Genomic DNA, 24,565 nt, shown 5'->3' on the forward strand with positions numbered 1-24,565 from the left:
TCATTCTTTCCTCAGTTCTCCTCATCCAGTTCCCTACTACACCCAAAACCAACAGAATTAACTACAAACTAGTACTACATCACTATAGTCAATACATGGGCGGTGTGCATTTTCTGCTGGTGTATCCTGAGGTAGCCCCTCTCTGAGAACCTCTTCCCGCAGTGCGTACAGACGAACAGCCTTTCTCCCGTGTGGACCTTCAGGTGCCTCTTCAGTTGGTGCTGGTGAGAGAACCTCTTCTCACACAAGGGGCAGCCAAACTATTTCTCCCCTGTGTGGATCCTCTGGTGGATCTCCGCCTGTTTACAAAAACTGAAGGCTTTCCCATAGAATGAACACGGGAAGCGCCATCAGTCTCCCTTCTCCTCCTGGAAGAGACAAGTGATACAGATTACACAGACATACACTCCCTCAGGTATGGCCTTTATCTCTTTATCTTGGCCAGGTCGCAGTTGTAAATGAGAACTTCTCAATTAGCCTACCTGGTTAAATAAAGGTGAAATAAATCAAATAAAAATGTACACACAGAAAATAAAAACACTTTCAACGGTGTTTACCCATCCCCACTATGTTTGAGTCCTATATTGTAGTTACAGAATTACTTAATTGTTGTTAAATCCATCATGGTGGACATAAATATGATGTTGTGGGTAAATATAAGTCAGCTATGATGTCAGACAAATCTGACTAAACTATTTGATGTGTACAGTAGGTGTTTGTTAGTATGTAGGTATATTTAGTCCTATAATGGTTATGAAGTGCTGTCAGGTGTATGCAGAATAGGTTGAGATCAGATGTGATGTATACTAAAGAGTCTTAATGAGTCTTACAATGTAAAGTCCCATTTTGTGTTTATGAAACATAAGTTAAATACACATTATGAAAACCACAAATACACATGTCAACAAAAAAAGCATGAACTGCATTTATTAACTCATTAAAAATGGGAAAAAATTAAGTAGTTAAATGGAAGTAATGAAATAGGCATTTGTGAACATCATATAGCCTACACAGTACAAACACAATATGTAACAGACTTTTTAGGCTTAAATATCACACAATGTCTGAGTGCAATATTCTACTCAGGAATATTCAACACTGAAATCTGTTACTCTCATTATTTCAAATGCATCTGTGGTTCTTTTCTGCTGACAACCGTTAAATGTATATTTGTCTTTAATGCAGGGTTTGATGTAAACATCAGAAGCTATAGAGTGGAATGGTTTTTCTGCTGGTGTATCTTGAGGTAGCTCCTCTCTGAGAACCTTTTCCCGCAGAGTGTACAGGCGAACGGCCTTTCTCCCGTGTGGACCTTGAGGTGCGTCTTCAGATGGTGCTGGTGGGAGAACTTCTTCTCACACTGGGGGCAGCTGTAGGGTTTCTCACCTGTGTGGACCCTCTGGTGCCTCTTTAGGCTGCCAGACTGGGCGAAGCGCATGTGACACTGGGTACAGCTGTAGGGTTTCTCCCCTGTGTGGATCCTCTGGTGCACCTCCACTGTCTGGGGGCAGCTGAAGCCTTTGTTACAGAACATGCAGAGGAACCGTTTCTCTTTACTATTGCCTGATGTGGCACCCCCTCCCTGAGCCTGGGCTCTAGCCCTGTCGTTTGAGTTCAATACCTGATCGAAAAGGATTTGGCCATACGAATCAGAAGGACCCATCGACATGGACACTGGGTCACGATCCCTGAGTAAAAGGGAGTTAGTTGCGACATTTTGAGTTGTCTCTAAGCTTTCTCTGTATTCTAAGAAATCTCTACCCTGTGAGTGTCCGTCTCCATTGTGACTATCGGCATTCCATGTTTGAGGAACGTCGCCCTCCACTTTCACAGTCACTTCATCTGTGACCAGACCCTCCCCTTTCTTATCTAGGCACCCTTCAGAGTATACACTACTACTGTACTGGTTCCAATCCCCTTTAGACAGATCAGTCTGTGTCTCTAAACCCAAGGGCATGTTGCCAGGTTCCATCTCTGTAGCATAAGAGCAAGACGGATCATCAACGTCAGTGTATAACGCATCACCATCTCCACGGGAATGAACCGTTCTCTGGCTCTGGTGAAATACTGGTAAATACTCTGAGCGAGGAGCAGGAGCAGGAGGACAGCCCAGTGGCCCCACCACCAGTCTCTCTGGGTCTGATCTATGATCAGATCCTGTGTGTAAGAGCCTGTGCGTTACAGTTAAAGTCTTGGTGTCGGTCTCTGATTTGAGGGCGGCGTTCGGCGTTCCACTGACCTCCGTGATGCTGCATTGGGTCCTGGGCTGTGCTGTGGAAGTGGTAAGGTCCTCGGTGGCTACAGGGGGCACTTCAAGCACTCCAGTCTGGATGTCTCTGTTGTGCCGTGGGCCCTCCTCTTCTTCAGTCCGTTCGTGCTTGACTTTAGGACCTCCAGCCTGACACAACAAGAGAGGAGGTTAGGGCTGTGACGATCATGACATTTTGTCAGCCGGTGATTGTCAAGCAAGTAACTGCCAGTCTCACGGTAATTGGCTGTTAATCAACAAACACATTAAGCATCTACTGGCTTCCGCGCATCGCCTACAAACCACTGATGCAGACCTAATAAATCCATGTAATATAGCCTACACCACAATAAATCCATAATTTATTTTAGACCGGCCTAAAGATACATGATATGAAGAAAATGTAGTCTATTTCAGAAGAATAGAATAGCATACTCTGAGCTGTCCTTATGTTAGGTCCTGATCTGGCTATGCCAAATGGCTGTGGGCTACACCAGTACATTTAGCAGACAAGATTTGCTTAGAATTCCGTGGCATTATTTTATAGTATGAAGAATACAATTGAACATAACTGAATAAAATAGAAAGGATCATTTCAGAGGGAGTGCGCACATGCGGCTATTCTGTGTTGAGCGGTTGAGAAAGAAACAGGTCCTCCTATATGCTTAATTTGAGTTATTTATGCAACTTTAGCTGTGATAAACGTTGGGCTATATGTTTAGATTTTTAAAACATAAGGCTGCATGATGCAACTAATGATGAATTGAAGAGTTGCATGAAAGGCATGAGCTCTGCTCTGTTTCTTGCGCAGGCTGCACACACTTTATCAGTCTCTCATTCACAATTTGACAAACACTTGATAATGCCTCTAATTTCCCGGCAGCATCCCCCTTGTGTGGCCGTAACGCCCCTAAAAAAATCCACGCCTTTTGCGGCCAAAGTGGCCGTTGTGCCCTTGGGCTGAATATAATTATCATAATTCCCCTCTCCCGGCTGCCAAACGCCGTGCTCTGAAGCAACTGACTCACATGGATCTCTCATATCACAATTCTTATTAGCCAATGCCTGTCATCTGATTGGGTTCTTCTCACAGACATCTCAGCTCCGAAGTAGGCTACAAGTGGAGATAGACACATCAGGAATGCAACTGTGCGTGTCCTTCTTATCGAATTCAGAGGCACATATTGAAGATGTTTGAAGAACTGTCAGCCAAAAATATGAGTAGACCTAACGGACAGCAAAAGCACTAGCCTATGTCAATCTACTATCCCCCATTGTACAAAAGTTGACGTATTCTATTGGTCAACTTTTCCTTCTGTGTGAGAAAGAAATATTCCAAACATACTCTGGGGACAGTTGTGGGATGCGATTGATTAATACAACCACTCGCACCAAAAAAAACATTTTAAAAGCAATGAGGCTGATGCCAACAGATCAGAACATGTAGCTTAAAATGTTGATAAACTATTAGGCTATTTTGTCACATTTTAAGCACAGCAATGCGCAAACGGCAGTAGGAGTGGCTTATAAGCGCAGATGTTCCAAAATGCAATCAATTAGTGGGAAAGCACCATTCTCAAACGTGACCGCAAATGCAATTTATGCATGTAATGCTTTATTATAAAGGTGCATTTTTTTAATGGGGGAAAATATCTTCTCCAAACTAGAAACTCACGCACCACCTACAGTGGGGCAAAAAAGTATTTAGTCAGCCACCAATTGTGCAAGTTCTCCCACTTAAAAAGATGAGAGAGGCCTGTAATTTTCATCTTAGGTACACTTCAACTATGACAGACAAAATGAGAAAAAAAAATCCAGAAAATCACATTGTAGGATTTGTAATGAATTTATTTGCAAATTATGGTGGAAAATAAGTATTTGGTCAATAACAAAAGTTTCTCAATACTTTGTTATATACCCTTTGTTGGCAATGACAGAGGTCAAACGTTTTCTGTAAGTCTTCACAAGGTTTCACACACTGTTGCTGGTATTTTGGCCCATTCCTCCATGCAGATCTCCTCTAGAGCAGTGATGTTTTGGGGCTGTTGCTGGGCAACACGGACTTTCAACTCCCTCCAAAGATTTTCTATGGGGTTGAGATCTGGAGACTGGCTAGGCCACTCCAGGACCTTGAAATGCTTCTTACGAAGCCACTCCTTCGTTGTCCGGGCGGTGTGTTTGGGATCATTGTCATGCTGAAAGACCCAGCCACATTTCATCTTCAATGCCCTTGCTGATGGAAGGAGGTTTTCACTCAAAATCTCACGATACATGGCCCCATTCATTCTTTCCTTTACACGGATCAGTCGTCCTGGTCCCTTTGCAGAAAAACAGCCCCAAAGCATGATGTTTCCACCCCCATGCTTCACAGTAGGTATGGTGTTCTTTGGATGCAACTCAGCATTCTTTGTCCTCCAAACACGACGAGTTGAGTTTTTACCAAAAAGTTATATTTTGGTTTCATCTGACCATATGACATTCTCCCAATCTTCTTCTGGATCATCCAAATGCTCTCTAGCAAACTTCAGACGGGCCTGGACATGTACTGGCTTAAGCAGGGGGACACGTCTGGCACTGCAGGATTTGAGTCTCTGGCGGCGTAGTGTGTTACTGATGGTAGGCTTTGTTACTTTGGTCCCAGCTCTCTGCAGGTCATTCACTAGGTCCCCCCGTGTGGTTCTGGTATTTTTGCTCACCGTTCTTGTGATCATTTTGACCCCACGGGGTGAGATCTTGCGTGGAGCCCCAGATCGAGGGAGATTATCAGTGGTCTTGTATGTCTTCCATTTCCTAATAATTGCTCCCACAGTTGATTTCTTCAAACCAAGCTGCTTACCTATTGCAGATTCAGTCTTCCCAGCCTGGTGCAGGTCTACAATTCTGTTTCTGGTGTCCTTTGACAGCTCTTTGGTCTTGGCCATAGTGGAGTTTGGAGTGTGACTGTTTGAGGTTTTGGACAGGTGTCTTTTATACTGATAACAAGTTCAAACAGGTGCCATTAATACAGGTAACGAGTGGAGGACAGAGGAGCCTCTTAAAGAAGTTGTTACAGGTCTGTGAGAGCCAGAAATCTTGCTTGTTTGTAGATTACCAAATACTTATTTTCCACCATAATTTGCTAATAAATTCATTAAAAATCCTACAATGTGATTTTCTGGATTTTTTTTTCTCATTTTGTCTGTCATAGTTGAAGTGTACCTATGATGAAAACAGGCCTCTCTCATCTTTTTAAGTGGGAGAACTTGCACAATTGGTGGCTGACTAAATACTTTTTTTCCCCACTGTAGGTGGTGCGTGAGTTTCTAGTTTGGAGAAGATATTTTCCCCCATTAAAAAAGAAGATGAATGTGCTTATTTTAAGAAGTTATTTAGCCACTTTAGTTGTGATAAACTTTATCAATATATAGGTATATGGGCTAGGCTACATGAGGTGTGTGACTGATTTGAAAAAGTCGGAAAAAAGGCATACTCTGTTTCTTGCCTTACTGCACAAGCTGGGCATCATTCACAAGTGATAATACATAATATTACAAGGCTAATATTGTCATCCATCAGACTATTCTTACTTTAATCATGTCTTTCACATACTAAATAATATACAGTGCATTCGTAAAGTATTCAGACCCCATCACTATTTCTTCACTATTTTCAGGTCTCTCCAGAGATGTTCGATTGGGTTCAAGTCCGGGCTCTAGCTGGGCCACTCAAGGACATTCAAAAACTTGGCCCGAAGCCACTCCTACGTTGTCTTGGCTGTATGCTTCGGGTCGTTGTCCAGCTGAAAGGTGAACCTTCGCCCTAGTCTGAGGTTCTGAGCACTCTGGAGCAGGTTTTCATCAAGGATCTCTGTGTACTTTACTCCATTCATCTTTCCCTTGATCCTGACTAGTCTCCCAGTCCGTGCCGCTGAAAAACATCCGCACAGCATGATGCTGCCACCATGCTTCACCGTAGGGATGGTATTGCCCAGGTGATGAGCAGTGCTTGGTGTCCTCCAGACGTGACACTTGGCATTCAGGGCAAAGAGTTCAATCTTGGTTTCATCAGACGAGAGAATCTTGTTTCTCATGGTCTGAGAGCCCTTTAGGTGCCTTTTGGCAAACTCCAAGCGGGCTGTCATGTGCCTTTTACTGAGGAGTGACTTCCGTCTGGCCACTCTTCCATAAAGGCCTGATTGGTGGAGTGCTGCGAAGATGGTTGTCTGTCTGGAAGGTTCTCCCATCACAGAGGAACTCTGGAGCTTTGTCAGACCAAGGCCCTTCTCCCCCGGTTGCTCAGTTTGGCCAGGATGCCAGCTCTAGGAAGAGTCTTGGTGGTTCCAAACTTCTTCTATTTAAAAATGATGGAGGCCACTGTATTCTTGGCGACCTTCAATACTGTAAACTTTTTTGGTACCCTTCCCCAGATCTGTGCCTCGACACAATCCTGTCTCTGAGCTCTATTGGCATGGTTTTTGCTCTGACATGCTCTGTCAACTGTGGGACCTTATATAGACAGGAAAGTGCCTTTCCAAATAATGTCCAATCAATTGAATTTACCACAGGTGGACTCCAAGTTGTAGAAACATCTCAAGGATGAACAATGGAAACAGGATGCACCGGAGCTCAATTTTTCGAGTCTCATAGCAAAGGGTCTAAATACTTATGCAAATAAGGTCTCTGTTCTGTATTTTTTTTATTATAAATGAGCAAAAATATTGAATCCATTTTAGGATAAGGCTGTAACGTAACAATGTGGAAAAGGTGAAGGGGTCTGAATACTTTCCGAATAGACTGTATGTGTGAAATTAGTTTTGATTTATAATGGACCATTTATCATGCACCTGTCTCGGGAACAGGGGCAGGGAAAAAAAATACATGTCATCTATAGCGAATGGAGGACTCTTTTCCTGTGGTTCATTTTCATCTCTGCCAGGTAGGCTATACTCCTGAAGCAATGTGCTTAATATTAGGAAAGTTGAGAAACAAATATAGTAGGCCTAGCCTATAGAAAGCTGATGGGTTCCTTCTCTTATTAATAGAGGCCATCAAATCTCTTTTCTCAAGCAATTGCATAGCCAATTGAAAGTTTGCGCAACATGAGCTCTCATGAAGTGTTTGATTTGATTTTAGATTACATTTGCATTGATGTTAGAGGGACAATAGAGTGCTGCGTACCAGACAGTTAGCAAGTTTGGTAAGCTACTAATTACCATCAGCAGCATCAGAGCTAGTAGAAGCCTAGTTTCCGTGACTAAACAGTGTTGTGGATTTTGGCTGCAATCATGACTCAAGACTGCCGGTGTGGCGGTAATTTGGTCACCGTAACAGCCCCACAGATTGTTACCGGTACATCAATTGTATTGGATAACAATGTCGTAAAGAAGTCTTACAAGCTCCCCTATGGCAGATGTACATGTAAGCAAGTGAATAGCTGAGGGGAGCCTTTCTGCAATGAACGGGCCACATTTGATTTACAAAGTAACTGTATATTTTTATGTAACACTATTAAACTAACCTCTATCATGATAACATGCTGGGTTGAGGTTCCACTCCCCTCATCAACAGTGATTGGTTGGTCTTCTCTCCATGTATTGTGTCCTGCTGGCTTCACAAAGCTCCTGTGGCCTCCAATGAGATGTCCTTCACCTGAGAAAGTGATTTGGGAAAAAGAGGTGGTTAGGTTAGCTACTGTCAATGCTCAACACTATATTGTACACTAGAATTGGCAAGGGTGTAAGATAACACTCCACATAACCTCTTGATATACTATTCATAGATTTTATTATAATTATGTTCCATGCATCATATGGTTTTCAATTAGTAAAAAATGGGAAAAGCAGTAAATCAAGTGTCTTTGTGCTAAGTAATCAGGGGTAGTATTGCATACTATCCATCTGACCTAGACCCAGTTCTGGTTAACCGTATATGTGGTTGACACATCTAGTCACACATTAGAGGGGATCAGGGCGACAGGTCTCACAGCCTCGGCCTTTTGCTAAATGTACCTCTTGCCATTCCTTTGTATCGGTCGAGGATCTTAACAGTACTGGGACGACTGGCGAGGACGCGCTCTCGTGCCACCTTCAGTTCCAGTAGCTGTAGTTTCCTCCGTAATGCCCTGTTTTCTTTCTGGCTTTGAGTTATTTCCAAACGAAACACTGCATAGTCGTCGTCTACGAGTTTACAGATGTCTGCCACGGCTGCATTTGCTAGTACCTCCATGATGGAGGCTATTTGAGTGTGAAAAACCATACAGTTAGCCATTGTTAGCAGCTAGCTAGCGTTATCTTGATAACATCTATCAACCAAGTCCTGTCTTCAACGCGAATTAAACGCTGCCTGGTGTAAGTATATAATGTAGTGCAGTTAAAAGTATCATATTTTGAGTTCCATGGTGTTAATAAACGTCTAAATTACAACAATAACGCTAACGTGGAAATTGTTCTTGGTCAGTTCACTTCCGTTTACACAGAAGAGAAAGGATCTTATTGGTTGGCATCATAGCTCAAAGGGTGTGGCTAAATGAATAGGGTATGCGCGCTGTTTTTGAATGACGCTACTGCTTATTACATTATGCATCAAAGCTCATGACTTGTTTTAGACTTGTTCAGAATGAACAGTGTTAGAAAGAAAATAAAGAATTACTTTATTACATCTACATAACTGTTCACACTATGCTAACACTTTACAATTTCTGTAAATCTGGTACCCCCACTCAGAATACGTTGGAAAATGTTAAACATTACATTACACACATCTAGACTACTTTCTGTCAAGTTTTTTTTACTCTTTATAAAATACCAGCATCTGATCACTTTATCAGTGAAGTATTTTTACAGATACCATTACACCAACCTTCACCATATAATCTACTCATTCTTTCCTCCGTTCACCTCATCCAGCTCCCTACTACATCCAAAATCAACAGAATGAATTACAAACTTACTAATACTACATTACATATCATTATACATGGGCCGTGTGCATTTTCGAAGGTAGCTCCCCTCTGAGATCCTCTTCCCGCAGTTCTGACAGGTGAACGTCCTCTCTCCCGTGTGAACCTGCAGGTGCCTCTTTAGCCCGTGCTGTTGAGAGAACCTCTTCTCACACTGGGGGCAGCTGTAGGATTTTTCCAGTGTGGACCCTCTGGGGCCGCTTCAGGGTGGAGAAACTGGCCTAGCAGAGGTGGCAGCCGAACGGTTTTACCCCCATGTGCATCCTCTGATGGATCTTTGAATGAACTGGCGCACTCACATTTTGAGATATATTTTGTATATGCACGGTTTATAAATGAGCCCCCTGGCCAACAGCCTGGAAGGATGGTCCCCTTTAAACCCTCTGTAGATCTTCTAAAATCTCTTACACCCAAAAATATATCTACTGCAGCCACATCTACAGGTAACTACTGCCATATCTACAGGTAACTGCTGCCACATCTACAGGTAACTGCTACCACATCTACAGGTAACTGCTGCCACATCTACAGGTAACTGCTGCCACATCTACAGGTAACTGCTGCCACATCTACAGGTAACTGCTGCCACATCTACAGGTAACTGCTGCCACATCTACAGGTAACTGCCAAAATAAAGGGAACGCCAACATAAGTGTCTTAGTAGGGCGTTGGGCCACCACGAGCCAGAACAGCTTTAATGCGCCTTGGCATATATTCTACAAATGTCTGGAAATCTATTTGGAGGGATGCGACATCTATTTATCCACAAGACAGTCCATAATTTGGTGTTTTGTTGATAGTGGTGGAAAAGTCTCAGGCGCCGCTCCAGAATCTCCCATAAGTGTTCAAGTTGGTTGATATCTGGTTACTGAGATGGCCATGGCATATGGTTTACACAATTTTCATGCTCATCAAACCATTCAGTGACCACTCGCACCCTGTGAATGGGGACATTGTCATCCTATGGAGGCATAGCCACGGTAGCCAAAATAATGGCCTACCCAGTATTTTTACACATGACCCTAAGCATGATGGGATGTTAATTGCTTAATTAACTCAGGAACCAAACCTGTGTGGAAGCATCTGCTTTCAATATACTTTGCATCCCTCATTTACTCAATTGTTTCCATTATTTTGGCAGTTAACTGTATTTTCTGGGATTTACACTCCATCAGTGCAGGACAGTTAATAACCGTAGCAATAAATGCAAGATACCCTACTTTACTAAAACTCATCCTCTCTGGTGCTCTCTCTTCAGGCCTATTCACTCACCCTTGGGCTGTCCTCTATTCTCTTCACTGCCTCAGCATAGGACACTTTCTGCACCACTCGAATTCTGTCTATCCCAACACTCTCTGACTATGCCCTCCTGCACATTTCTCACATTGTGGGATCTCCCCTCTAGACATTGCTGCAACGTGTCTGAATCCTTTGCAACTGAAGCACCATAGCGGGTTCGGAACATAGGCCTCACAGAATAGCAAATATGACCTAACCTGACCGTATCAGGTAGAAACTCTGTGTCATAGTTCAAGACAGATAGGGTATTCTCAGTCTTGCCATTGCCACCGGATCTACGTCTCAACAAACGGCAGGCGTCACAAACACCAGAAATATTCATTTTCAGTTGATCCACCTCTACACTCAATGCTACCTGCTCCAGAGAGCAAAGCACGACACAGGTCGATCCTGAGGAGTGTGACACGGAGCGCCCGCTGCCTCTGGGCAAAGGATGCACGAAAGAAAAAGAAAAGCGCAACAATTCTACTTCTCAAAACTTAGAATACAACTTTATTCATCCCGAGAGGCAATTTGTTCAGGGCTGACGGTGCTTCAGACAGGACAAACACACACACAGTATATTTCTTTTAAAGTAAGAGCCCCCCAAAAAACTAAGGCATCAGTTAAAAGTGCATGGTGCCATTTTAAGTCCATGGTAGCCACAGTTCTTAGTTTAGCCCTGCCATTAATTATCTCCAGAATAGTCCCTAGGTCTTCATTAATTGTCCTGTTAACCAGGCGATTGGCCTCGGGCACAAACAATGCACTGCGCCTATTGGTGGAACACTTGAGAAAGCACAGGCGACGTCCCAAAGGGGAGCAGATGGAGCTGCGGGTTGAGGACACGGTGCTCTCCTCCACAATGTCATAGGCTTTCCTCCAGACTTCTGAAAGGCAGCCCGGTGATCTTTGAGCAGGTGTTCACAATGGCTTGAAGGCAGTATCTGTTCTTGACAGAGAGGGATGTAAAACAGCATACGAAGGACAACACAGAATGCTCTCGTTGAAAGAACTGTAAAAATGATTGCAATATTGATTTGTGGACACTTAATGAGTTCAGTTTCCTGAGGAAGTATTGTGTCTGCTATTTTGATGATGGTCGTCTGTGTTTTGCTCAAACTTCCGGGTGTTATCAAAGATGGTACCAAGATATTTATACTGGTCCACATTGTCCACCTCCTCTCCATCAATGATCATCATACTGGCGGGCTTCCTCCTGAAGTCGACAATAATTGTATTTTGTCTTAAAGACATTCAACTCCAGCAGCGTACTGCCACACCAGTCAATGAAGTCCTGGATGGCTGGGCCATGGTCAGGCTCTTGAGAGGAGGGGCTGGAGGACTGAGTTATCGGCAAACTTCATAAAATGGCGGTTGGTGTGGGCACTCAGTCATTGGTGTAGAAAATAAAAAGGAGGGGTGGCACCCTTGTGGTGAACCTGTGCAAGTGAGTAGAGTGTCTGACGTGGCACCATTAGCATAGACTCTCCATAATCCACAAGTTAAGGCTGTGGTCCTTATTGGTTGGCGAATAGTTCAAAGGGTGTGGTTAAATAAAGTTATTTACGCTGTTCTTTGAAATACGGTACTGCTTATTACATTACACATCAAATCTCTTATGATCAGTATCTTTCAAGCTGAGAGCAGACTTGTTTAGAAAGAACAGTGTGTTAGCAAGAATAGAGTAGAAAATAATATAATGACTATTCCATCGACATCACCTCAATAAGGTAAATATTCAACTGTCCTTGTTCTAGCCTAGATGTACTGTCTCTTAAAAACAAGTTAACAAAGTGTTAATGAGGGGGTATGTTGTTAATTACCCTCTTACCCCAAGACACTTCACATGATAACTATAATATGTCAGCTAAAGAATGATTCCCTGACATCCCCTGCGTACATCTGAAGACACACTGCTACGATTTCTCCCCGTTGTGGACACTCCTATGTCTGATAAGCTCTTGTAGTTTAGTCTGCACTTGAAGGGTGTGAACGGTCTGATGCTGCTTCACATAGTTAGCCTCAGTAAAGCGCTTTCCACACGTGGGGCAGACGTACGGCTTGTCGGTGTCCGTCCTAATGCTCGGCCTCCCACGTTGTGACCCAATGACACCAGAGGTAGAAACGGGAGTCACCACCCTCAAGTGGTTAGTCTTTAAGCTCCCTCCTTGACCTCTAGCCATTGTTTGGGTGTTGTTGGGATTGTGTGCTGTGTTATAGGCTAGGTGAACGCCCATCCTGACCTTGTCTGTATTGGTGGTGTAATCATGAGGTAACTGCGGAAGGCTAGACCCAGGTCCAGGCCTTCTATGGACCCAGTCACCAGGCATTAGATGTGACCCTGAAGGAGAAGACAGACTTCCTGTTAGACTCCCACCAGGGGGGTCTCGCACAGCTCTCTGTGAAGAGTGAAGCCCAGGGTGACCTGCTCTGTTAATCATGGATACTGTGGTGTTTGTATCATAGGAACAGGAGGGTCTATCTCTATCAGCCCCAGGCCCTGCTTCATCACTGCACTGAGACCGTGACGAGAAGGGCCTGGGCTGCATACTGGATTGCTGACTGGAGCCTCTGTCTCTCTGATGACCAACAGGACTGAGGTTGTTTAGTCCACCTGTCCACTGGTTGTGTTCTGTGTAGTGGTTGTGGTGGAGTCTCTGTTCCTCACGGTTGGGTTCTGGTTCTGACTCTGGAAGGAAGAGCGACGGCTCCTGATCCATAATCTGGTGCCAGGGTTTGTGACCAGCCGCTTCAGAGGTCCAGTCTCTCCCGCCAGTAACACCGGATATCAGCAAGTCTTCATGGACTGCAGACTGCAAACAAAGATGGTACAGAAAAGCATAAAGGTTTATGTAAGAAACTCTTTGCTTTACACACAAACATGACATTATTATAAAATATTAACCACAGTCAAGCCCATCTCTAACACTGTGATTTAAGTACCTAACAATATGGAGCCATTGGAATCTTTGCAATGATACAAAAATAACCAAGTCAGACAGCACCGAGTGAATTTAGTATTTAATTTAAACAAAATGGCATTACAATCACATTTATTGCACAAAACGATACGTGACAAGAATAACTTCTCACTATGGTAACACTATAACTTTTCTGTAAATCTGGTACCCTCGCTTTGATAAAATGAATTTTAGAATACTTTGGAAAAGGTTCAATACAACATTACACACAGCTTCACAACTTAATGTCAAGTAAACATGAAGTAAGGCACTATTGCTCATATTGAGGTATATACAGTACCAGTCAAACGTTTGGACACCTACTCATTCCAGGGTTTTTATTTTATTTTTAGTATTTTCTACATTGTCGAACAATAGTGAAGACATCAAGGCAAAAGGTGGCTACTTCGAAGAATCTCAAACATAAAATATATAGTTGATGTCTTCACTATTATTCTACAATGTAAAAAGAAAAACCCTGGAATGAGTAGGTGTCCAAACGTTTGACTGGTACTGTATATACCTCAATATGTGCAATTCAATGTTATTTACATATTTGTATTATTACATTTTTTGGGGGGTCAGTCTGTTATGTCTGGAGTATTTCTCCTGTCTTATCCGGTGTCCTGTGTGAATTGAAGTATGCTCCCTCTAATTCTCTCTCTTTCTCCTCTCGGAGGACCTGAGCCCTAGGACCATGCCTCAGGACTACCTGGCCTGATGACTCCTTGCTGTCCCCAGTCCACCTGGTCATGCTGCTGCTCCAGTTTCAACTGTTCTGCCTGCGGCTATGAAACCCTGACCTGTTCACCTGACGTGCTACCTTGTCCCGACATTTACTCCTGAGGTGCTGACCTGTTGCACCCGCTACAACCACTGATTATTATTATTTGAATCTGCTGGTCATCTATGAACGTTTGAACATCTTTGGCCGTGTACTGTTATAATCTCCACCCGGCACAGCCAGAAGAGGACTGGCCACCCCGCAGAGCCTGGTTCCTCTCTAGGTTTCTTCCTAGGTTCCTGCCTTTCTAGGGAATTTTTCCAAGCCACCGTGCTTCTACATCTGCATTGCTTGCTGTTTGGGGTTTTAGGCTGGGTTTCTGTATAGCACTTTGTGACATTGGCTGATGTAAAAAGGGCTTTATAAATAAATGTGATTGATTGAACTAAGAGCATTCAAGTCGAATCAAATGTTATTGGTCACAGCAGATGTTAATGCGTTAGCAGATGTTAATGCGAGTGTAGCAAAATGCTTGTAGCTAAGTCAACACGGAGCCATGCTGACTGACAAGTGGCGTGGATTGGTACAGCTCGGCTCAGTCCCAAATTGCGTGTTATTATTTGGCTAAATTATCATCCGTAGTTGCCTACAGCCACAGCAGTCTTAACAAAATGGACTGTTACCTTGATTGCAACAGTAAGGTGTTAAAACATTTAAACTCCCTTTGAACTGTGACATTTCCTGACAACTTGTTCTCTTTCTCTCGCTCTCTCCCCCCCCCCCCCTCAGGAGACAGGTCGGTGTTTACCTTTTTACCAATATCTATGGATTGTACAAGGATTGTACATTGGGACTTCCACTCCATACTTAATCTAATTCCATCTCCTGTATCGTTCTGCCCTCTCTATAGATTATGCTGCTGCCCCACTGTAAGAACCTGGAGATCTTCACTGAGGGAGGTGACGTGGCCACAAACAGTGCCTGGGACTCGTTCCAGTGCTACCGCTGTCTGGAGAACAGCCAGGGGGTGGTCAAGACATCCGGCACAACTTCATCTTCAGTGTGTCAGCTCTGCTGCACCTGGGAGCTAAAGGTATGGCACCGCACTCCCAACAGTCATGTACGCTTAAACATACTTGTATGATAATTTACATGTTTCTTAAAGCGACCAACAGCAGTTGAAACAATAACAAAGCGTACTCCCCACCACTGTTTCTGTGAACCACTCTCAAATTCATAAACAGAGCTATGGATGCAAGGAAAGGCCATGGCTCCTCCTAAAACCCCATTGGAGGAGACGACCCAAGGTTCCTCGCCTCAGACCTCTTCAAATGGGTTTTGAGAAGGATGCGAGTAGAGGAAGTGAGGAGTTGAGCAGAGATTAATTGGGACATGGTCATGTCATTGTTTTAGGTGGAATCTTATGTTGAATGATGCGCTTATCTTTGTTCTACGTATGATTTTTCCACAGATGGCTCTGGCTTGCTGATGAAATTTGATGAAACTCCCTATACGATTTGACCCCTGTATTAGACTGTAAAACTTTCAATGCCAAATTGAAATCGTTCAAGATTCTGTAATTGATAGACAATGATGGTTCCCAATCAGCCAATTACTATACATCAAATCTGTTTCTCAGTGCAATGTTTGGTGAATGCATGGCATTGTTTTTACCTCAGTCCTCCTTTGAATGCTGTATATACTGATTCAGTTCTAAACGACCATCATCGAGTCCATCCTCACCTCCTCGATCATTGCAATGATTGGCCGGTCTGCTGAGAGGGTTATTGGCTGCCACCTGCCCTCCATTGAGGTCTTACATGACTCTAGGGCAAGGAACCGTACAGGAAAGATCATCGCCGACCCCTTCCACCATCTCTTCCAAACGGTTCAGGTCAATCACGACCAAAACCCGCCCCGCCACCTAAACAGTTTCTTCCACCGAGCCGTGGCCCTCACCAACCGGCCACCTGGTTCACGATGATTCTCTCGTCTATGGACTTTGCACCCTGCACCATCATCCTAGAGCTGCACATTGCTCTTTGCACTCTCTGCATATCGCTTACATGCATCATTTATCATGTAGCTTATAGTTTAGTCTAAAGTTTTGTGGATCTGTGGAAATTCTGAGTCTATATATTTTGTCTGTTTATTGTGGCAGCACCATTTCAGAGTCAAATTCCTGTACATGCAAATATATTTGGGGAATAAAGCTGATTCTGACATGTTTAGCTGGTTTATCATATTCACGTCAGATTACATTCTGTTATTTGGGACCTGTTATGTACTGTATGAACTGTAGCAGGTAGCAGATTGTCCCCTTGGGGTCTTCATATAGTTCAACATCCCCATGTGCTGTGTGCGTGAGTCCTTGGGCTTAATACCGTAAATATTGGATCCTGCCTTCAATTAGTGGACTCGTTGCTTTCATTTTACAGACAAACATAACTTTTCATAATTTATTAAGTATGAAATATAACTTGAAATAAAAGTATGAAATATATTTAAAAAAATATATATAATGACTTTTAAAATGTCATAAAGCAGAGCTAATAAATTATGAAAAGTTATGTACTGTATGAACTGTAGCAGGTAGCAGATTGTCCCCTTGGGGTCTTCATATAGTTCAACATCCCCATGTGCTGTGTGCGTGAGTCCTTGGGCTTAATACCGTAAATATTGGATCCTGCCTTCAATTAGTGGACTCGTTGCTTTCATTTTACAGACAAACATTGCTGGTGAACAAATAGCTATCTATCTTTAGTGAGTAGATTGCACTCAACTTAAGTTATAGTATACCTATTTGAATTTAAGCTGGCAAGCTAGCTAAACAGACGGCACTGTATTGCATCTGAAGGCCCACAAACAGACGGCTCAAGCAATCACACAAGTTGCAGGCTACGTAATAGCCAATCACAACACTGGACTGGCCTAGGGCAGGAATTTGTTAGTTCGTCCACTCCAGTGAAAGTGACCAATCTCAGGTTTTCTATACAAGCACCTGCCTTTAAGCACCCCCCCCATCAGACTGAAATTCAAACCTAAAGGTGCCAAGACTTTAGAGAGAGTCATTTGAGAAATTGAGAGTGAAAACTTAACCTTGACAAGCTACTATTGCTGGTGGACAATTTAATGCGTTCAAATGTATTTTTACATGTTTGAATCCCGTTTCTTTGCTATGATATGTATTATTGAAGACATTTTTCCTTTTGATCTGTGACAATGATTTTCTGCTCGTAGGACTTGAAGTTAGCTGGATACCCGATAAGCTTGCAGTTGTTGAGCGACAACTTCATATTTAACCAAGCTACCCAGTTATATTTGCGAAGCTGTAGAAAAGTAGTACGCAACAGTCATGGCATACGGCATATTTTTTACAGAACATTACGTCATAAATAGTATGACAATGAGTACATACTATGCAGTTTAAGTACAGTATGTAGTACGCTATTATGGGTATTCGGACACGGCCAGTGTCTGTGTTGTCACAGGGTCCATGTTCCAGTTGATAGATCCTATAGAAGGCAGGCTGAAGGTAGCACCTGTTAGGGGGTTAACCTGAGGCCCCATCAGTCTCTCTGAATCACAACTATAGGAGCAGGACGGAGCATCGCTAGCCGAGTCTGTGTCTGTTCTCATACAGACACCTCCCCGTCCCCGCAGACCAAATCTACACTTCACCCTGGTCTCAGCCAGTCTGTTGTAATGAAGGCTAAGTTTGGGTGTTTTGTTTTCAACTGTCTGTTTCAACTGGAATATGGACCCTGTGTTGTTCCCCAATACAGAGTTGAGGACGCTGTCCCATCCACTGACCTCCACTATGTCACCTCTGGTCCTGGCCTGCTTAGTGATATCGTCCTGCGGGCCCTTGGCCGCACCGGTCTGGGTCTGGGAATCTAAGACGGCCACCCAGTCTTCTCTGTTATCCTCCAGCCAATCACCTGCAGGAAGAGGTTTCAAATTAGACTTTATAAACATAGCATGAGTTAATGACCTGGTCAAGTTCATACATTATAATTTAGTATGTAAACCTACATTGTATTGACTCAATTTGATGAATGAAGAGAAAATAATAGCCAGGTGCATCACTATTCCCATTGAAGTATATCTATTATGTTCTGTATATGCATGTCTCTCTTACCTTGCTCCCCCATCTTTAGTCCACTCAGCAGATCAATGCTCTCTGGTCCGTCTTCTATTGTCTCCTCTTTGACCAGCAGCAGATCAGGCTTCCCATCCTCCATGTCTACTGACTGTAAGAGATACAGAGTGAGAGGATGTTGGATCAAGAAATCTGATATGAGCACCCTGCTATCTTGTGATTGGGCAATGAGGGATTGCTATGAGTACTATGCAAACACGTTAGTTGATTTGTCTACTTGACTATCTTCAATGGTTTGATAATTGAAAGGCATGGTCCCACACTTAATCAAGATCTGGGCCTGTATCCACAAAGAGTCTCAGAGTAGAAGTGCTGATCGAGTATCAGGTCCTCACCTGTCTATATAGTCTTATTCATTATGATCTAAAAGGCAAAACTGATCCTAGATCATCACTCCAACTCTGAGAGGCTTTGTGGATATGGACCCTGACCTAATACCATTCAGACAGTAGTTCACAGTGGGCTCACCTCAGTGAGACTGTGTGTGGTCCTGTGCTGCTCAGCTGGTTCCTCTGTGGGTTCAGGAGGAGGTGTAGTCTGGTTGTCCTCCATGACCATGGTCCCCTCAGGGTTCCCCAGACCCTCCTCACACCCCTCCTCATTCATCAGCAGCACCTCTGGACCCTCCTCCTCCTGGAAGAGACAGGTGATACAGATTACACAGACATACTCTCCCTCAGGTACGTACACACAGAGATAATAAACACACTTTCAACATGGAGTGTTTACCCATCCCCACCACGTTTGAGTCCTGTACTGTAGTTACAGAAGGACTTCATTGTTGTTAAACCCATCATGGTGGACATAAATATGTTGTTGTGGGTAAAAATAAGTCAGCTATGATAAGTCAAAAGTCATCATCAGACAAACTATTTTGACGTGTACAGTAGGTGTTTGTTAGTGTCTAAGAGTCTCAGAGAAAGTCTAAGAATAAAAGATCCCATTTTGTGTTTATTAAACAAGTGTTAAATACACTATATGAAAACCACACACGCAAAAAAAAAATCGTCTTGAACTTGATAAACTGCATTCATTAACAGTGTCTTTGGGAAAATCTGTGAATATTATATAACCTACACAGCACAAACGCAATATGAAGCAGACTTTTTAGGCTTATGTCACACAAAAGCTATGGATTTTTTCCTGCTGACAACGACACAACTGTATCTTTGTCATTAATGCAGGGTTTGATTTAAACGTCAGAAGCTATCGTGTGGAATGGTAACTTTCTATTTTATAGAGTGGAATGTATTCTCTGCTGGTGTATCCTTAGGTAGTTCCTCTCGGAAGAACCTCTTCCTGCAGTGTGTACAGGCAAATGGCCTTTCTCTCCTTTCTTCAAGTTTTAATGTCGCCGGCACAAGTACAGTAAAATGCCTTTCTTGTAATCTCTAAACCCAGCAATACAGTAATCAATAACAATGTAATACTAAAAATAACATAAGGAAAAAGTAAATAAGCATACTATATACAGAGTCAGTCAGTTCCAGTAGCATATTACAATTTGCAGTGATACTGGAGTGACAGAGGTAGATATGTATAGGGGTAAGGTGACAAGGCATCAGGATATATGATAAACAGAGTAGCAGCAGCGTATATGATGAATGTATGCGAGTGGGTGTAGAGTCAGTATAAATGTATGTGCATATTGTGTGTGTGAGCAAATTATGAATTGGGTGTTTGTGTGTGTTCTGGAGTGTGCGCGAGTGTGTATAGAGACAATGCAAAAATAAAATACAAGGGTCAACCCAGATGGTCCATGTAGCCATTTTGTTAGCTATTTAGCAGGCTTATGGCTTGAAGCTGTTGATGTCAGACTTGATGCACCGGTACCGCTTGCCGTGCTGAAGCAGAGAGAACAGTCTATAGCTTGGCGGCTGGAGTCTTAAACTATTTTCCGGGCCTTCCTTTCACACCGCCTGATATAGAGGTCCTGGATGTACTGGGTTGTCCGCACCACGCTCTGCAGCGCAATGCGATCTAGGGCGGTGCTATTGCCATACCAAGCAGTGATGCAGCCAGTCAAGATGCTCTCAATGGTACAGCCTCTTCAGGGTGTCCTGGTGGGAGAACCTCTTCTCACACTGGGGGCAGCTGAAGGGTTTCACCCCTGTGTAGACCCTCTGGTGGATCTCCACCTTCTGGGGGCAGCTGAAGGGTTTCTCCCCTGTGTAGACCCTATGGTGGATCTCCACCTTCTGGGTGCAGCTGAAGGATTTCTCTCCTGTGTGGACCCTCTGGTGGATCTCCACCTTCTGGGGGCAGCTGAAGCCTTTGTTACAGAACATGCAGAGGAAACGTTTCTTTTTACTATTACCTGATGTGGCTCCTCCTCCCTGAGCCTGGGCTCAAGCCCTGTCGATTGAGTTCAATACCTGATCAAAAAGGACGCAGCCATGTGAATCAGAAGGTGCCATCAACGTGGACACTGGTCTAGATTCCTGAATGCGTCTAAAGGGGAGTGGGTCGCGACGTTTGGATTTGTCTCTAAGCTTTCCCTATAATGTAAGAAATCTTTGCCCTGTGAGTGTCTGTCTCCAAGGTGACTATCTGCCTTCCATGTGGTAGGAGCGTCACCCTCCATTTTCACAGTCACCTCATCTACCACTATAACCTCCCCTTTCTTATCAAGGCACCCTTCAGAGGATACACTACTACTGTACCAGTTCCAGTCCCCTCTAGACAGATCAGTCTGTGTCTCTAAACCCAAGGATAGGTTACCAGGGTCCGTCTCTGTAGCGTAAGAACAAGACTGATCATCACCGCCAGTGTCTAATGCGTCATCATCCCCATGGGAATGAACTGTCCTCTGGCTCTGGTGAATTACCGGTAAATACTCAGCCGTGAGCAGGAGGACGGCACAGTCTCCCCAGCCCCTCTGGGTCTGATCTATGGTCAGATCCTGTGTGTAATTGCCTGTGTGTTAAAGTCTTGGTCTCCGTCTCTGACTTGAGGACGGCGTTCGGCGTTCCACTGACCTCCGTGATGCTGCGTCGGGCCCTTGGCTGTGCTGGGGTGGTGGTAGGGTCCTCCGTGGCTATAGGGGGTGCTCCAGACGCTCCAGTCTGGATGTCTCTGCTGTGCCGTTGGATTTCTTCTCCTTCAGACCTCTCCTGCTTGACCACAGGACCTGCAGCCTCTGCATCTGCAGACTGACACAAGAAGATAACAAGGATAACAATGTTGTAGGGAAGTCTCATAAGCTCCCCTATGGGAGATGAATGAGGATGTACATTTAAGCAAGTGAAAGCTGAGGGGAGCCTTTCTGAGATAACCAGGCCACATCGATTTACAAAGTAACTTTATTTTTTTTATGCAGAACTATTACACTAACCTCTATCATGACAACGTGCTGGGTTGAGGTTCCACTCCCTTCATCAACAGTGATTGGTTGGTCATCTCTCCATGTATTGTGTTCCGCTGGCTTCACAGAGCTCCTGTGGCCTCCAGTGAGATGTCCTTCACCTGAGAGAGTGATTGGGGGAAAAGAGGTGGTTAGGTTAGGTACTGTCAATGCTCAATGGTATATTGTACAATATTGTCACTGTCTACAATTGGCAAGGATGTAAGGTCTCATAACTTCTTGATATACTATTTATTGATCGATGTGTTATGTTCTATGCATCACATTGTTTTCGTTGACTAAATAATAGGAAATGCAGAAAGTCCCAAATCTGGTTAGAATATGATATTGTGTATTTGCGCAAGATAGCTAAGTAATCAGGGGAATAATTCCATACAATACAAAAACTGACCAAGACCAAATTCTTGGTAACACAAAGAGGAACGGGGCAACAGGCACTGCGCGATATATGAACGGCGACAGGCTGCGCATCCTCAGCCTTCAGCAAAATGTACCTCTTGCCAATCCCCTGTACCGGTCGAAGATCTTGACAGTATTGGGACGACTGGCAAGGACGCGCTCTCGCGTCGTCCTCTCTGCGCGCTCCCGTGCGACCTTCATTTCCAGTAGTTTCCTCCGCAATCCTCTGTTTTCTTTCTGGCTTTGAGTTATTTCCAAACGAAACACTGCATAATCGTCGTCTACGACTTTACATATCTCTGCCACGGCTGCATTCGCTAGCACCTCCATGATGGAGGCTATTTGAGCGTGATAAACCATACAGTTAGACATTTTAGCTAGCGTTATGTAGATAACATCTATCAACTAAGTCCTGTCTGCAACGCGAATTAAACACTACGTGGGGTAAGTATGTGATGCTGTGCAGTTAAAGACTCGTATTTTCTAGGGTGTTAATAAATGTTTAAATAACAGCAATAAAAACGCTAACTTGGTCACTGTTCACTTCCGTTTATGTCTTCTTAGTGTGAGTTTCCGGCAGACTAGACGCTATGTTGTATATTGCTTGCTGCCGTTCACAGGTCGGAGGAGTCATGGGCTAGGAACACACATTATTTATTTATATATATATATATATATATACTGAAAAAAATAATAAAAGCAACATACATTTACATTTACATTTAAGTCATTTAGCAGACGCTCTTATCCAGAGCGACTTACAAATTGGTGCATTCACCTTATGACATCCAGTGGAACATACAAGTTGCAGTTCATATAAGCAAATCAGTCAATTGAAATAAATTCATTAGGCCTTAATCTATGGATTTCACATGACTGGGCCTGGGAACGCATAGGCCCACCTACTTGGCATCCAGGCCAGCCACCAACCCACCCACTGGGGACCCAGGCCAAACCAATCAGAATACGTTTTCCCCACTAAAGGGCTTTATTACAGACAGAAATACACAAAAGTTTCATCAGCTGTCCGGGTGGCTGGTCTCAGACGATTCCCCCAGGTGAAGAAGCCGGGTGTGGAGGTCCTGGGCTAGCGTGGTTACACTCTGTCTGCGGTTTTTAGTCCTGTTGGATGTACTGCCAAATTCTTTAAAACGATGTTGGAGGCGGCTTATGGTAGAGAAATTTACATTTAATTATCTGGCAACAGCTCTGGTGGACATTCCAGCATTCAGCAAGCCAATTGCATGCTCTCTCAAAACTTGAGACATCTGTGGCATTGTTATGTGACAAAACTGCACATTTTAGAGAGGCCGTTTATTGTCCCCAGCACAAGGTGCACCTGTGTAATGACCATGCCGTGCATAAATGTATTTTGTCCCCCCACACCAAACGCAATCATGACACGCAGGTCAAAATATCAAAACAAACTCTGAACCAATTATATTAATTTGGGGACAGGTCGAAAAGCATTAAACATTTATGGAAATTTAGCTAGCAAGCTTGCACTTGCTAGCTAATTTGTCCTTTTCAGCTAGCTTGCTGTTGCTAGCTAATTTGTCCTGGGATATAAAAATTGAGTTGTTATTTTACCTGAAATGCACAAGGTCCTCTACTCCGCCAATTAATTCACACATAAAACGGTCAACCGAATCGTTTCTAGTCATCTCTCTTCCTTCCAGGATTTTTCTTCTCTTGACTTTAGATTGCTATTGGCAACTGTCATAAATTAGGTGCATTACCGCCACTGACCTCGTTCGTCTTTCAGTCACCCACATGGGTATAACCAATATAACCACATAAAACGGTCAACCGAATCGTTTCTAGTCATCGCTCTTCCTTCCAGGCTTTTTCTTCTCTTGACTTTAGATTGCTATTGGCAACTGTCATAAATTAGGTGCATTACCGCCACTGACCTCGTTCGTCTTTCAGTCACCCAGATGGATATAACCAATGAGGAGATGGCATGTTACCTGCTTCTACAAACCAATGAGGAAATGGGAGAGGCAGGCCTTGCAGCGCGATCTGCATTAGAAATAGATCTGACTTCTATTTTAGCCCTTGGCAACGCAGACGCTCGCGAGCAGTGTGGGTGCAATAATTGAATAACATGTATGTCTAAATTTATTTTGCAAAGCACGCGACATGAGCGGTGTAGTCAGCATGTAAGCATAACTCGGCAAGTGTAGCTTGGTCTGATGGAGGCACCCGTAGCTGTATGGTTCTGTGCAAAACTGCTACAGTAAATGTATCTTTTATATTTGAATGATTCTTTCTCGCTGATGAAAGATAAGGGCCATATATTTCGAAAGCCACACCGCAAACTATGATTATTGATGTTTCTAAACGTTAAAACACAGCGTCTGGATTGTAGTTCACATGAGCCAGTTGTGGGCGAAGCTAATGGCTGAACTGTAAGGAGAATGCAGAATATTGCCTCGAGTTTTCAAGAGCTAGGTCAAGGTTAGGTTTAAAATCACATTTTAAGAAGATA

The 24,565-nt window shown here is 43.6% G+C and overlaps 2 protein-coding genes across 2 annotated transcripts in view; both read right to left on the reverse strand.

Moving 5' to 3' along the window:
* Positions 1 to 8,727, reverse strand: part of LOC139566696 (zinc finger protein 236-like) — a 53,685-nt gene extending 44,958 nt beyond the window's left edge. Inside the window, exons 1-4 of the mRNA XM_071387945.1 lie at positions 8,235 to 8,727; positions 7,745 to 7,875; positions 1,211 to 2,398; positions 76 to 260 (exon numbers count right to left, since the gene is read on the reverse strand). Of these exons, the coding sequence (XP_071244046.1) occupies positions 76 to 260; positions 1,211 to 2,398; positions 7,745 to 7,875; positions 8,235 to 8,493 (1,763 nt within the window). The 5' untranslated portion in view covers positions 8,494 to 8,727. The remainder of the gene's footprint in view (positions 1 to 75; positions 261 to 1,210; positions 2,399 to 7,744; positions 7,876 to 8,234) is intronic.
* Positions 8,728 to 10,946: 2,219 nt separating this feature from the next.
* On the reverse strand, positions 10,947 to 22,676 carry LOC139566750 (uncharacterized). The gene is made up of 7 exons (XM_071388039.1): positions 22,170 to 22,676; positions 21,646 to 21,776; positions 21,290 to 21,463; positions 18,780 to 18,944; positions 18,291 to 18,402; positions 17,963 to 18,090; positions 10,947 to 13,278 (listed from the first exon to the last, which is right to left on the reverse strand). Exons 1-7 carry the CDS (start codon positions 22,444 to 22,446, stop codon positions 12,382 to 12,384), a joined length of 1,884 nt encoding a protein of 627 aa, XP_071244140.1. The 5' UTR covers positions 22,447 to 22,676; the 3' UTR covers positions 10,947 to 12,381.
* Positions 22,677 to 24,565: the final 1,889 nt, after the last annotated feature.

Source organism: Salvelinus alpinus, chromosome 39 (assembly GCF_045679555.1).
Source record: "Salvelinus alpinus chromosome 39, SLU_Salpinus.1, whole genome shotgun sequence".
NCBI classification, from domain to species: Eukaryota; Metazoa; Chordata; class Actinopteri; order Salmoniformes; family Salmonidae; genus Salvelinus; species Salvelinus alpinus.